A 15590-nucleotide genomic window follows, 5' to 3' on the forward strand; every position below is an offset into this window, starting at 1 on the left:
TATAATATTAAAACCCAAAATTTCATAGTAATAACCACTATGCCTCAATCCCAAACAAGTTGTGATCGACTATACAAACCATGATTCTCTATTTAAACTGAGCACGTCCCAACACTATCTATACTACGAGTACTCATCGTAAATTGGCTAGTTAATTGCTTGCATACCGCAATCCTCCTCCTTTTATCCGAGTTTGGGACCAACAATATGAGCAAACTCACGTGCAGATAACAGCCAAATTTCATAGCAAAGATTCATAATCTAAGAAAGATTTAAAAAAAAAAAAAAAAAAAACAAATCAGAAAATTTTGGAAAATAACCAATCAAATTTGCCTCAGTTGACTATTATGCTTTTTAGAGCTAAATTTACTAAATTTGTTGCACGTTGAGTCATGTTATTGAATCACTTGGAGCTCACGTACAAGGTATGGTCTACAAACCCCAGATATGAGAGAAATGCCATGCACGGCAGTGGCATAAAAGTCAGAGGACTTTGTTACGAAAATGCAAGGAATCTACACTTGTCAAATCGTATTTACTTGGACAAAGGTAACTTTTGGACCGGCGCCTAAAACTATCTGCATTCTATAACCGTAAAAGTATATAAAATTTATACTCCCTCCGTTCCAATCTATGTGAACATGTTTGATTGGGCACGAAGTTTAAGAAAAAATGAAGATTTTTGGAATTTATGGTCCTAAACAAGTCAAAAAGGGGCCCAGAATATTTGTGTGGTTATAAAAGTTTCTCACTAAGGGTAGAATTGTAAGTTTCAGCTAAATTGTTTCCAAATTTAGAAAGGGGTCATTCTTTTTTGAATGGACAAAAAATGAAATAAGTTCACATAAATTGAAACAGAGGGAGTATATTTTTTTGTATATAACATATAACAACAACAATAACTCAGTAGGATCCCATAAGTTGGGTCTGGGGAGGATAGAGTGTACGCAAACCTTACCCCTATCCCAGAGGGATAAAAAAACTATATATATATATATATATATATATATATATATATATATATATATGGCTATTATTTTAAGTGTGGCTATACAGTGTCATTTTCCATGTTTATTTTCTCAATATGCACCAGGTGTTCCTTTTATTGTTGTTTTATTATCTTATTTATTATTTGGTGACTGTCATAATTTTTGGTATAGTAGTTATGACTTATTCACACTATATACATTTGGCTTCCACAACAAGATTGGACCAAATACCAAAATTTCATGTTCTTTTCCTAAAAGCCAAATTCATATTGACTTCCAAAATGCACCAGGAGTTTCTACGAAAGCAACCAAAAACCTTTTTGATCATAAAGAACAAGCATACAAAAATTGACCAATTCAATCTTTACAAGCAACGGGGTTAGGCAAATCAACAACTTAGTTATGACTTATGAGACCTCTACATATCGTGTTACAAGGCACTTTTTTTTTATTTTTTATGACGGTGGTGTATAGCCAATTTGGGTGCACCTCGACTATTCCAGTATCTGCTACCTTTCATCAACACAGACACTTCACCAAGAATAACTGGTATCGTGTTACAAGGCACTTTACCAAGAAATATTACATGGTTGAAAGTTAGATATGTACTGCTGGTTCTGAAAGGCAAGAGGACTTTGCTAAAGAAGAATCTTACTGTTAATTTCAAATGTCTTCAAAAAACCTTTTCTCCTTCCTCTTTCTACTTGTTCTTCCATTTTCGAGTTGTTCTGATGCAACAGCTTGGATAAAATCTGGTTTCTGGCATGCTGGCAGTGAGTTTCCAGTTCCTGAAATTCCTTCTACTCTGTTCACACACATTCACTTTGCCTTTGCACATATCAGCACTTCAACTTTTGAGCTTTACATATCTCACTCTGATGAACCGTATATCTCTACTTTCTCAAACACTGTCAAGCAAAAGAATCCCTCAGTTATCACACTTTTATCCATCTGGGGAGGAAGGGATGAGTCCCCTAACTTTTTCGCGATGACTAGCCAGTTTTCTCGTAGGAAATATTTCATCACAACATCAATAAAAACTGCTCGACAATATGGATTTCAAGGGCTGGATCTTCATGGTGTCAACCCAAACACAGATGCAAACATGACTAATATGAGATCATTCATTGAAGAGTGGCGGACAGCGATTAATTCTGAGTCCAAGAGTTCTGGTACAAGAAGACTGATCTTGACTATGGGAGCGTACTACTCACCTATGCTAGATTCTATGTCCTATCCAGTAGATACAATTATCAGAAGTTTTGATTGGGTTCATCTCAAAGCATATGACTACTACTTGCCTACAAAAGAAAATTTTACAGGACCACATGCAGCTTTATATGACCCTACTAGCAAATTAAATACAGACTATGGTATAAAGGAATGGATCAAGAGTGGATTACCAGCCAATAAAATAATTCTAGGTTTGGCATACCATGGTTATGCATGGACACTTGTGAATCCAAAACGTAACACGGTACGCTTACCTGCAAGAGGTTTGGCAATAACACCCGATGGATCAATGAGCTACAGATACATCAAGCAGTATATGAAAAGTTATGGAGTCACACCAGTCTATAATTCCACATTTGTTGTGAACTATGTCACCATTGGATCATTTTGGATTGGTTATGATGATGTCGAAGCTATCAGAACTAAAGTTTCTTATGCAAAGGATAAGGGGCTTCTTGGTTTTGCTGCATTCCAAATACCTAGTGATGATGTCGATTGGGAGCTGTCAAAAGCAGGTTTAAATCATAGAGAGCTTTGCTACCATTTCAAGATTCACTAACTCCTATTCACTCAGCTCTATCAACTAATGTTTTTTCACAAATTAATACTTTCCTTACAGCTCAGGACGAAGAAGAAGATCAAAGCAGCAGCGACCGAAGGTTACTGGCAATTCTTCTGCCAACACTCACCCTCACCATTCTCCTACTAAGTACAATAGTGTGTATCTTGAAAAAGAAAACCATAAGATCCGAAGGTAAATAATTCAACCCCTTGTCACTATTTCTTTTAAATGACCAACCAGAATATACTGGAACTGAAAAGTTTTCCTTTGATTATAGGGATCGGGGAATTGAATGAAAGAGCTATAGGTCGTAACCTAAAAGTTTTCAGCCTTGATCAAATAAAAGCAGCTACAGACAATTTCTCAATTAAGAACAAGCTTGGAGAGGGAGGATATGGACCTGTTTATAAGGTATTGATAACCCAACTTTTGCTTTATCCTTTTACAGGTGATTCAAATTATGTGTCAGTAATGCTAGGCGGCCATGAGATCAGAGAATCTGTAGCATAATATATCAGAAATAGGGAAACAACGATGGCAAGAAATTAGAATAACCACCTTGGCAGCATTCTGAAATAGCCATATTCAATAAAGAAAACAAAAGAAATAGAATTAACAAGTCCCTGGTTAGTGCATAACATACCTTCTGAATACCTTCAAGTGTTATTAGTAACCTCATCAGAGGAATGTAAATCTTGTGTTTGTTTGTTTGTCTTCATTCACATCTCTGAAACAGAAAAGAGTGAAACAGCGGAGTACTCAATTTATAAAGCAGTCATGTAGAAGTAGATGAAACAAAATCCAGTGCTTAAATCGACTTTTAATTGGTGCATCAAAACCATATTTTGGAGTAAATCAAAAGAAACCTTCATCTATAAAAGTACGAATGAAACCTGAAGCAACAAATCTCTGTTTCATTCCCTATGAAGCCTTTATTTTATGCACATCCCTCTAACCACTTTGAACGTTTTCTTATTGTACATTCAAGTAGAAAATTTGAGCTAATCTTATGCTCTTTTTAGCCCTCAATGTGTATTGTCAACCACTTATCCATGCATATACCTGATAGACTTTGAAGAGGAGCCTTCGCGTAACTGGTATAGTTGGAGCTCACGGGTTCAAGCTGTGAAACAGCCTCTTGCAGAAATGCAGGGTAAGACTGCATACAGTAGACCCTTGTAGTCTGGCTGTTCCCGGACCCCGCAATGTGCGGGAGCTTAGTGCACCGGGCTACCCTTTTTTATACCTGATATACTTTGTGCAGTTGGAAGTTTTTATATACATATCAAAATGTGAAAACAGCTCTACATGGTAAGTGGAGGTATAGTTTTATGATGAGTATAGTTACTAATCGTGCTCCCTGTGTCATCCAGGGAAGGTTAAGTGATGGGCAAGAAATTGCAGTAAAACGGCTTTCAGCATGCTCTAAGCAAGGAATAGAAGAGTTCCAGAATGAGGTCACACTTGCTTCAAAGTTACAGCACGTCAATGTTCTACAACTTCAGGGCTTTTGCATTGAAAGAGACGAGAAGATACTGGTTTATGAGTACATGCCAAATAAAAGTTTGGATTTCTACCTTTATGGTGCGTAAACTCCTACCTCATTACAAAATATATAACAGTACTTCATATGGTAATCCAAGATCTTAAGGCATATGATCATCTATATGCCACATGTCCAATAATTCATTATCTGATGCAGATCCAGTACAGAGCCTGCAGTTAGATTGGGAGACACGGGTTCGTATTATAGAAGGAGTTACTCAAGGACTTCTATACCTACAAGAGTACTCAGCATTCACAGTCATTCACAGAGACTTGAAACCTAGCAACATTTTACTGGACGATGAGATGAAACCGAAAATCTCAGATTTTGGTATAGCTAAACTTTTCCAGAAAGATGAAAAGGAAGCAAACACCGGAAGGATTGTCGGGACCTAGTAAATATCATGACTCTTAACCACTGTTACTTACTTAATACTCCTACCTCCTAACATTGCAGCTTGTGTTCTGTAGTGGTTGTGTTCCTCCAGAGTACATTAAGCGAGGTGTATACTCCAGGAAATATGATGTTTACAGTTTTGGAGTTTTATTGTTGCAAATCCTTGGTGGAAAGAAGAATTCAAGTGAATATGGAATCGAGAACGATCTGAATCTTCTAGAATATGTAAGTCTTTGCTGTCTTATCTAACTAGTTCAATCTCAAAATTTTCTACGTGGAAACTAAGCTAATACGATCAATATTCAGGCATATGAACTTTGGGGAAAAGGCAATGGAGTGGATTTTCTTGATCTGTCACTGCAAGATGATTCTCGAATAGGCGAGCAACTGAGATACATGCAAGTTGCACTATTGTGTGTCCAAGAAAAATGGGAAGACCGACCATCGATGTTGGAGGTGTACTCCATGCTCAAAAATGAAACTGAGGTCTTGCCCAATCCTAAAGTTCCTGCCTTTTCCAAGAATAAAGACAATGACACACAAGAGACTTTAGTCACACCTGACCTTACTTGTTCGGATAATAATCTCACTATATCCCAACTTATAGCCCGTTAACACTTCAAAGTTTCAGGGAGCATTTTAATCTCACAAATGGTCTTTTTGCCTCAGTTTCTTTAGTTGGTCTCCGGAATCCCGTAGAGCAAGTTCCTGTTGTATACAATACATCACCCAGTCACAATTAGCAACTTTTTTCATAATTTTCCTATGATGAAGGAAAATTGTTTAAGTAGTGAATTGAAGTATGACTAAAGTAGAGTCTAACATGTGATTGCCTATGAAGGAAATTCCCTCAAGTAAACAAGTTAGATGCCAAGCCCAGTCTTCTTAAATTAATTGATCCAGCAACGACACTAAAACATTGCCACAGACTGAAATATAATCAATAATTAACAAAGATCATTTTCAAAAATCCACGAGTAATTCTACAGTACAGAGTTGGTTCATGACTTTGTGAAGTAGTTTAAATACATGTGCGCACACACATGTTATTGAGGCGAGAAAAAAATCTAACAAAAGATCCAAGCTCTAGAAATGCTAGTAGTTTCCCTAAGTCTGTTGTTGGGGGAGAAATTGGAAATCAGCATTCCCTCAACATAGCTCTATTTAGCTCAGACTCATTTAACCCAGGTGTTCATAGTTCTTCCTATTTTCTAAACCATGACAAATCTAATTAACTGGCAACATTTGTGCCCGTGCATTTTGTCTCGCCCTAAATGGAATGACTCTCTTATTATGTTGCGCCCCGACCTGAGTCCCCATGTCCACTTTTCCTGACTCGCAACCCATTTAGTTGGCAAAGCCAACAAGACTAGGAACGTTCCCTTCATTCTATGTTTTTCCTGTTTCCGCAGCGCTTCCTTTCACTGATTAAACTTTCAGTGAGATGATAATTCTTTAGCTACCGCTCATTCATGTAAACGTATCTTGATACTGGTTTAGATCGGAGGTGGATATTCAAGTTCTAGTAGAGTTCTACTGAATTTTAAAACATCAAATCACATATACTTAACCATATTATACACATATACATAACCATATTTTACATTCGAGGCAAATGAAGAAATGCATACCTTCTTTTGCTTTTTTTTAATTAGCAACGAAAGTAAGAGAAATTATAAACAGAAAGTTTCAACGCTTTAATTTCAAACACCAAACAACACAAATGTTCGTCCAAAATTAAACACATTCTTCTGATTTACACTAATTTACCCAATTTCAGAAAGTACTTGACATGTAAACTGGCATATACTTTCCAAAAGATAAAACCTTTGGGATAATGCCATTTGACCTAAATCTTCCAGGACCCAAAAATTGCACACCAAAGGATAAGATTTTGTAATGCACTTCAGAAACTGAAATTGCAGAAAACTCTAATCAATATTTCTAAATTAAGAAATGGAAACCGACTCAGGTTAGAGATTTCAACTGAATAAAAAAGCAAAATCCACGAAAATGGAGCTCCGAAAAAAGGCAAAAAAAATTTGGACCATTTCTCGATTTGTGCGTGTCATCCTTGCGCAGGGGCCATGCTAATCTTCTCTGTATCGTTCCAATTTTATCGGATGTCCCGAAGGGACGAACTTATTTGTAAGGGTTTCGATAAATAAACTGAAGAAAATTTCATTCTGTCGCCGATGAGGGAGCAACTAACTAGCTAGTTGCGATTTTAGTTGGGACGGGACTGGGCTACTGTTCACTCCGTTCCCTCTGAATAAGCCCATATTTTTGTACCTGGACTTAACTGTAATGGGCCGGCCTTCTTATATTCGTTAGTCCAACCCTGGAAAGTGGCCCATTTGTCGTCTTATATAAAGAAAAATTAACCTAAATAGCCACTCACCCAACCATTTAAACTAAATATATATATTTATAATTTATGTATACCAGCTAGGAAAAAGGGAACAGTAAATCCATTAGATAATTTATGTAAAGATTATAGAAATTGCACTTTTAGCTTATAATGTGTGTGTAGCACGAAGACTTGAATAAAATAGTCATTTAATTATATGCCTAAATTTTAGGAATTTCAGATCAAATAAAATTTATTTTTGAACCCTTCCTTATTTAAAGTAGATAGAAAGTACTAATATTTAAAACTCTAAATTCTATTTAGATTTTTCCAGATCAACTGGAATAAACACATAAAATTGAATATTAACAAAATATATGAACTTTTACGCAAGTTACCGTTCAAACGAAATGATTGGAATAATCATTAAATGATACAAAATACTTATATAATTAAATGAGGAAACACATATAAAATAATTGGTATACATGTAATATAAGAGTCGTAAAACAAAAGCATACTCATGTACAAATCAAAACTAGGGAAATACCGCATATATATATAAGAAAATACCGAAAGATCACTCATTATTATCAATATCTTGTACTTTTTTCTTTAAAAATATAATCATGTACAAATCAAAAATAGGAAAATATCGAAGGAAAAGACCCGAAACACTTTCCGATAGTGATGGGATTGCACTAGGGATCAGCTCTTAGCCTATTTTTATTGGGAAAATTTTACATTAGAACAACTGGGCTCCCTACTTTTCAATTTTATAGCCCATATTTCAATTTACAACCAACTAGCCCAAAAATAATAGGCTAAGATTCAACATCCAACTTCAATAGATTCTCAAAATTACTATTTAATTTTAAAAAAAGATTCCTCAAACTTTTAAATTAATTTTCGAATCAGTAACTGTGACTCAAATATTAATTCAACAAATCAAATTCATTTGGGTGGTGAAAATTAGATTTTTAACAAGCTTAAATATGTGGGTTTAAATTCCGAATTTGATTTTGTGAGAAATTTGGAGTGGGTGTTATTTAGACTTGTTAGAAATAGTATAAGGAGGTTGTATATAAAATTTAAAGTCATTTAATGGAGATTTGGATTGGTTTTGAACAAGAATTGCAACTGAAAATCGTGGAAAAAGTTCGTTTACAGACGCTTGTATAAAGGTGTATAAGGTGTGTTTCTACACTCATATACACTATTATACAAGATTATACATAATTATACAAAAAACTTACTTCGTCTTCTTCCTTGCGTCTTTTCTGAAATTTAACTCAAATCTTGCTCAAATCTACTCCAAATCACTTCAAATTTAAATTTTGAACTCCTTTTGATATTTTCAATCAATTGGAACAACATCCAATCCAAACAACTAACAAATTCAAAATAACTCATTTTCAAAAGCAAAGCTTTGAATGGTCTTCAATGGTGAACTTCTACTCTTCAATTTTCTTACATTGCAAGCAGGTGACACAAGAGGAGAAGCAGAAAATACATGGTCCCTTGAAGCATATGTATAAGATGTGAGAAGAAAAGAGAGTGAAAGCAATGGTTGTGAGAACATAGATTTAACTCCATAGCTTTTAGAAGCAATAGTTGTAAGAACACAGATTTTGAATTTGCTAGTGCTTTCAAAATATGTACAATGTGGGCTAGGTGGGGTAAAACTTAAAAACATGGGCCATTTTTTGTTATGGTGTGAAGTCATGTGTATTTTCTTGTAATTCTTTCATTTTTATTTGATTTGATGATGGATGAATTGGCGCGGCATGTCCAAATGAAGGTTCCATGGTGTATGCTATTTGAAGATGATATGACGAGACACGTGAGGAAGTTAACGCTAGGCTGGAGATTTAGAGACAGACCCTGCAGTTTAAAGGTTTCAGGTTGAGCAGGACTAAAACGGAGTACTTAGAGTGCAAGTTCAATGACATAACTCATGAGATAGATGTGGAAGTGAGGATTAAATCATAAGTCATCCTCAAACGAGGAAGTTTCAAGTATCTTGGATCAATAATCTAAGGAAATAGGGAGATTGATGACGGTGTCACACATCATATTGGAGCGAGAGTGAATGAAATGGAGGCTCGAATCCGATTTTTTGTATGATAAAAATGCATCACCACGACTTTTGAATCTTTTAGAATGACTTTTATACTCTTTGTCGTTGTATATGACTTTCGGAGGAAAAAAATGCGTTGTTTAGTGACTTCTTTTATCCTAAAACAAATAAAGGTGATTTTACTATATATATATATATATATATATATATATATATATACCCTTAAAACAAATAACAATTAAATTTATACGCGATTTAAAGGATGCGTAATTTAATTCAATACGAATAGTCTAAGAACAGTAAATAATTGAATTCAAGGAAAACAAATTGATCAAACCAAACGCGATGGATAATTAAGCTTGGTTTTATGATGAACACTGAAAGTTGGTTCCGATCAAGCCCTCGAGATGGGCTCGGTTGTAACCAAAATAAGTAAGCATCTGAAGAACACTTTGACAGTAATTAAAGAACAAAAATTAACTTTATTGCTTTGGTATGCGAGCCAACAGTGGTCTTAAAAATAGGTTCTCCCCTTTACATAATAGGGGAGTTTCAATCTTAGTACAAGTCAAAATAAAGTAAAAATCTTTATGCTCTTGTAAACCATGATACGCCGTTGATATCGGGCGAGATTTACACCGTAATATCCGGGTAAGGTCAGATATTTCGGTCCCTCATTTGTCCTTTTCAATCGTCTTTCCTTTAGTCTCGGTTCTTTATTTTGTTCGAACTCAATTCTTCTCATGTTTGGCTGTGTCCGATTCTTGGCGCGTCATTCATCCTCCTTAGGCTCTGATATGTGGGATCCCTCGGCTTTAACCGATGCCATATCCGACCGCACTGTCTTCTTGTTTCTTTACCGAAAAATCGGAAATAACTTTACTTCCGATTTTACCCGTACACAACATTCATCAAGTTGAGTGACCATTTAGAGAATTAACTCATGTTTGTGGCCTTTGTTCTAGATGTGTATAATATGACTTTGTTCACTTCCAGCAAAATACTCACAATCATCAGTAATGGCCCTAAGAGGATGGCATGGTATATACTCCTCTTGTTGATAAGGTTGAAAACAAATAAGGAATCCGTTTCCACTTCTAAATTTTTGTATTCCCTTTTTTTGACTAATATGTGACCTTGTTTGATACTTACACTTTTGAAATAAAACTTGATGTAGGCTTCATTTTACCTGCATATTTCAATATTTATTTTTCTTATATTAGATATTTACACCAAATCAATATATATACAATATATATTTTTACATGTTTTCTCACTTAGCAATGATTTTTTGTTTTCCGAACCTAGCCATGATTAACCAAGTATATTGTTTGTTATTTATTGCCTATATATAAATTCTTTATTGTTATTTGTTGCATATAATATTCAACAATCTCTTCCCCCACACTCTATGTTATATCGTTTTCTTGGAAAACATTTTTATTTTGTTTTAGTAAATGACCGGCAATTCCATCATTCTATAAATACTCCCAGAAAAAAAAATTATTCTTTTATAGCCAAAAAAGGAAAGCTAGTAAAACCAAGAGATTTGTCAAAGAATATAATTAGGAGTACATTTCTAATGTTTCTAGTAGCCAAGAGGAAAACCTTTGTCGAGGGCTATATCTCTTCGTCAACTTGTCCTAGTTTAGAAGTTAATTTTTTTTTTTTTAACTATTTCCCTCGCTAACAAAAGCAGTTGATATTATAAAAGAAAATACCATCAATGGTGTAGCGGATGGGTCGTTCTTCCCTTAACAAGAGGTTTCGGGTTCGAACCCTTGGTATGGAAAAATCCTTGGTAAGGAGCGGTTCCCTCCAAATGGGGCCCTACACCGCGCGCATCCGAATATAGTCTGGCTCCAATGTGGGTACCGAACACCATGGGAGAGACAAAACAAATATTATAAAAGAAAATGATACGTGGACTATGAATTATGAGGCACTATGAAATTGCAGTCAACTCCATAATATACGTCTTTTCACATTATTCACAATTTAAAAGTGTTTTACTTTATGGATTGGTAAAAATATCAAAAAAGAAATCACTGTGGATTTGTCAACTTGAACGTTTCAATTTCAAAATTAGATTATTTTTGATTTAATGATGACAATAAGGTTCAAAACGAAACCACTATGACGGATTTGTTTTTTTTTTATATATATATATATATATATATATATATATATATATATATATATATATATATATATATATATATATATATATTTTTTATTTTTTTTTCTTGTCGATCCCACTAGATGTGCAGCCTCAACCTCACGTTATTGCCCATTTAAACTCTTTTTAATGTAAGAAATGGTAAAAAGTGAAAAATAAAATCACTACGGATTTGTCAATTTCAACGTTCATAGATCACTACAGATTTGTCAACTTCAACGTTCATAAATATATTTTAAATTTAAGTGTAAATGTAAAAAGGTCCAAAATGAAACCACTACGGCTTTGTCAATTTCGACATTTGAAATATTTTCCTATTGAATAAATATTATTAATGTCTTTATCTTGTCAATAGAGCTGACTCACACTATGTCCTTTTCTTTTTTGCCATTAAGTTCATTGACATGTTCCTATGTTTTGTTTGAATAAATTGCTGATAACAACTTTGAGAAGAATTCATTTTCATTGTTTTCTTTAACAATAAAATGGAATATAATCCATTTTACATTTGACTGGCTTTTTATGTTTCCTTTTTTTTTTGACCTAATAATGCTTCCTTAGAAATTTTGTCTTTGACTGATAGATAGAAGTTCTAATTGGATATATATTTTAATAAGGAGTATAACTTTATGTGCACAAATAGTATACATCATCAAGCTAAGATGATTGCTTATATCAATATTTAACTCTTTATAATAATTCAGACTTTGTAATATGCAAACTAAAGTAAATGACCCACTATAATGAACTAAATTGAATTGTTACACAAAATTAATTACACCGTCAATATATATTAATAAGGAAGGGAACCTTTGAGCAACGGTAAAGTTGTCTCTGTATGCAAAGGCGGGTCCAAAATTTAGTTTCTGATCAGTTCATACCATAATTTTATATTAATATACAATAATAACTGGGTTCACAATTAGATATTTATAAATATTTAGTGAGTTTCTTATTAGAAATACCGCGTCTATGCAAAAGTTACCGGATTTCTGTGAAACCAGTAACAACACTCTAAATACACCATTGTCCGTGACATATATGTCACGAGTTCGAGGTGTGAAATCAACCACTGATGTTTGTATCTGGGTAGACTACCTACATATCATACCCTTTGAAGTGCGATCCTTCCCCGAACCCTGTGTAAATACGGAATACTTCGTACACCGAGTGGCTAGTATATATAAATAGGAACCAATCCCAAAACTCAAGAGAATTGATGCAAGAAGCTTCTTCGATTTTTGTAATAGTCGAGAAGAAATCTTAATCAAACATGGGGGATATGCCAATAGAATTTAGAACAAAAAGATAAATCCAAGAATAAAAGCCAAACTGTTGGCTAAGAGGTCTTTGTTATTCTTATTTTTACTATCATAAAGTATGATAGTACTACATGCTTTAACTATAATACTTATTCTTAATATCAATTGCACTAAAAGTTGTCAAGAATGTTACAAATTCAAAAAGTTATTAGGTTAATTTATATTGCACAGTCGTACAGACAAACAGAAAACGATACTAGTAGTTAAGTCACGGTATAATTATTTACAAGCTAACAATATAATTTCAAACACGTAAAATAATTTGAGACAAGTCAGTAATTGTCATGTATATGTAACAGAGGCGGATCCAGAATTTTAAGCTTATGGGTTCCTACAACAATCTTAAGTTAATCTACATGATAACTGGACCAACGAACTGGGTTCCAAGCTAAATATTCTTATACTTTTAATAAATTTTTATTATAAATACAGATCTATGCAAAAGTTATTGGGTTCACGGGAACCCATATCCTTTTCTCTGGATCCGCCGCTGATATGTAAGGATGATACATAAAGGTGTGATTAATAATTAAGTACTATAATACATTTTAAAGCTTATAAATACTACTCTAGTAATAAATGAGCCCTTTTAATTTATTTGTGCGTCCACATATCTCTATATACAGCAATGGAAAATGGAAATTTAATGTTTAATAGTATAAATTAATTACAATGAGGTATTAGTTCAACTTTCATCATTTTTTTAGTGCAGTCCGAAATTAATGATTTGACTAATCCGAATTCGCATCACTAAAAGCTCACTATTGACGTATAAAAATTTAAAAGGACTCTATTCCTAGGGTTCGAATCTGAAACTTTAGGCTAAAGGATATAAATAACAAACTTCTGTTGTTATTTATCAGTATATTAGTTTTTAGTTTAATTTCCTTCGTTAAAAGCTTCTATAAGAGAAAAGTGACATAAGACCTTAAATTAAACTACCTATTATAATAGGGGTGGCTTCATCATTTTATTGCGAGATTGACTCAAGATCAAGCTAAGCAGATTTGCTAATATACTAGTACAAAATAATTAAAGAAGACCATGACAGCACATTAGTATTAAATCAAACTGTTCCAAAAGAAAAAATCTTTCAATAACTGGAAAAGAATTAGTTCTCATTCAAGATTTTAATTTTCAAGAATATTCTATACGTATATAAACGATTCAATAAAGGAGATCTTGACGTAACTGGTAAAGTTGTTGTCATATGACTAGGAGGTCATAGGTTCAAGCCGTGGAAACAACTTCTTGCAGAATTGTTAGGTAAGGTTGTGTACGATTGACCCTTATGGTCCGACACTTCCCTAAATTCTGGCGAAAACTTAGTGCACCGCACGATTGCTTCTCTAAACTTTTCAATCCATGACTAAGCCATTGCTGAAATTTGGTGCTCTTGTGGTCCATATCCATTATGTCTCCTTTAATTGCTCTTTACCTGCCCATTTACTTCATGAGGCATGTTCATTGAGGTGAGAAAGGTCAACTCCCACTGCAATTTAAAAAGTTATTTACTTATTACTCTCTCCGATCTATTTTATATATGACGGTTACCAAAAATAATTAAAGGGAGCCTTAAAGCAATGAAAAAGTTATTTTCGTGTGATTTATAGGTTGTGAGTTCGAGCCGTAGAATTAGTCCCTAATACTTGTATTAGTGTAGATTGCATACATCTCATTCGTTGGGGTGCGACCTTCTCCGGGCCCTGCATGAAGGTAGGATTTTTCGTGTACCGGATTTCCCTTTTGTGGTTGCTAAAATAATTAGTCCAAAATACTTGTCATTTAAAAAATAAGATAAAATTAATTATTATTTTTTCCATATTACCTTATTTTATAAATGTGTAGAGAGATTAATATGGTAAAAGTAAAAGTAGCATTAAATTCAGATTAAAGATTAAATAAGGATAATTTAGTTAAACTATTCTTGTATTTAGTATTTGCTAAAGAAATGGGAGCCTTGGAGCAACGGTAAAGTTGTCTCCGGGTAACTTATAGGTTACGAGTTCGAGCCTTGAAATCAGCCATTAATGCTTGTATTAGTGTAGGCTGCCTACGTCATACCCCTTGGGGTGCAGCCCTTCTTCCCTGGACCTTTCGTAAATGCGGGATACTTGTGCACAATGCTACCCTTCTTTTTGCTTTAGTATTTTCATGCAAATGGCAAACATGAGAGGTAATATGAACGGGAGAAAGTAAGTTATATATGCAAATTGTGTAAAGAGTTATATATTATTAATGTATTTTATTGGGTAGGTTATTAATCCATCTTTTATAGACGATTACTTATAGCGATTTTTTAGGTGACTTGACAGTTTATTTATACTGTTAATTTAAAATTATTATAATTGTGCGCGATTCCTAAGTTTTAAAAATGGTGGCGCAAGATCCCAAAAATCAAGTGATAACTCAATATATTCCGTTAAATATTAAAATGCATCTTCCACGTTCATTAGATAACTTAAGCTTGTTTTAATCTCGACTTGGTTGTGTGTGATTTATAATTAAAATATTTAAACACTGTTGTGAAGAAAACTGAAATAGAATTTATGGTCACTTAATAGAAGTTATTACTTATGAAATGCACACTTGAATACACTGAATATGTTATTATTATTGTTGTTGTTGTTTATTGCTAAATTTCCTTATCCATTACTCATCCGCCCGAATCAATAGGAAATGCAATTTTTGAGCAATAAATTGACCTCTTACAATACGTAGATAAATTACCGTGTTGATATGCAAGGGTGATTTGCACAAATAATACACTTCAAGTGTCACTCTTGATTTTTTTTTACCTCAGTTACCTCATGGGAAGACCTGTAAGTTGTCCTTCACTTGTCGCATAGGCGACATTTTTGATTTTTAGCTTTAAAGGTTTGTCCATAGGGCAAACGGTCAAAAATTTAAGATTCCGTTTTTAAGGTTATTGG

At 33.9% G+C, this 15590-nt stretch overlaps 1 protein-coding gene, 1 long non-coding RNA gene and 1 other non-coding gene across 6 annotated transcripts; 1 reads left to right on the forward strand and 2 right to left on the reverse strand.

Annotated features, from left to right (window-relative positions):
- Window positions 1-1282: 1282 nt before the first annotated feature.
- On the reverse strand, window positions 1283-4162 carry LOC104220910 (uncharacterized). Of its 4 annotated transcripts, XR_709611.2 has the most exons (4): window positions 3428-4162; window positions 3185-3283; window positions 2393-2476; window positions 1283-1897 (listed from the first exon to the last, which is right to left on the reverse strand). It is a non-coding gene; the product is annotated as an uncharacterized lncRNA (long non-coding RNA). The 4 variants fall into 4 exon arrangements; XR_709610.2 differs by lacking the exon at window positions 2393-2476; XR_011403676.1 differs by lacking the exons at window positions 1283-1897; window positions 2393-2476 and having other exon boundaries at window positions 3189-3283; window positions 3428-3511; window positions 3847-4162.
- LOC104220911 (cysteine-rich receptor-like protein kinase 19) lies at window positions 1657-5394 on the forward strand. Its single transcript, XM_009771876.2, has 7 exons — window positions 1657-2737; window positions 2842-2976; window positions 3062-3195; window positions 4158-4368; window positions 4487-4724; window positions 4801-4951; window positions 5033-5394. The coding sequence occupies exons 1-7, from the start codon at window positions 1657-1659 to the stop codon at window positions 5339-5341; spliced, it is 2259 nt and encodes a 752-aa protein (XP_009770178.1). The 3' UTR covers window positions 5342-5394.
- A 1368-nt stretch (window positions 5395-6762) lies between these two features.
- On the reverse strand, window positions 6763-6864 carry LOC138882549 (U6 spliceosomal RNA). The gene has a single exon (XR_011404141.1). It is a non-coding gene; the product is annotated as a U6 spliceosomal RNA (small nuclear RNA).
- Window positions 6865-15590: the final 8726 nt, after the last annotated feature.

Source organism: Nicotiana sylvestris, chromosome 11, assembly GCF_000393655.2.
Source record: "Nicotiana sylvestris chromosome 11, ASM39365v2, whole genome shotgun sequence".
Lineage (NCBI taxonomy): Eukaryota > Viridiplantae > Streptophyta > Magnoliopsida > Solanales > Solanaceae > Nicotiana > Nicotiana sylvestris.

Bases quoted from the DNA above. Each gene is read 5' to 3' on its own strand.
- LOC104220911 (XM_009771876.2), top strand. From the start codon at position 1,657: ATGTCTTCAAAAAACCTTTTCTCCTTCCTCTTTCTACTTGTTCTTCCA. The intron at 3,196-4,157 runs GTATTGATAACC...TGTGTCATCCAG, and splicing joins GATATGGACCTGTTTATAAG to GGAAGGTTAAGTGATGGGCA. The intron at 4,952-5,032 runs GTAAGTCTTTGC...ATCAATATTCAG, and splicing joins ATCTGAATCTTCTAGAATAT to GCATATGAACTTTGGGGAAA.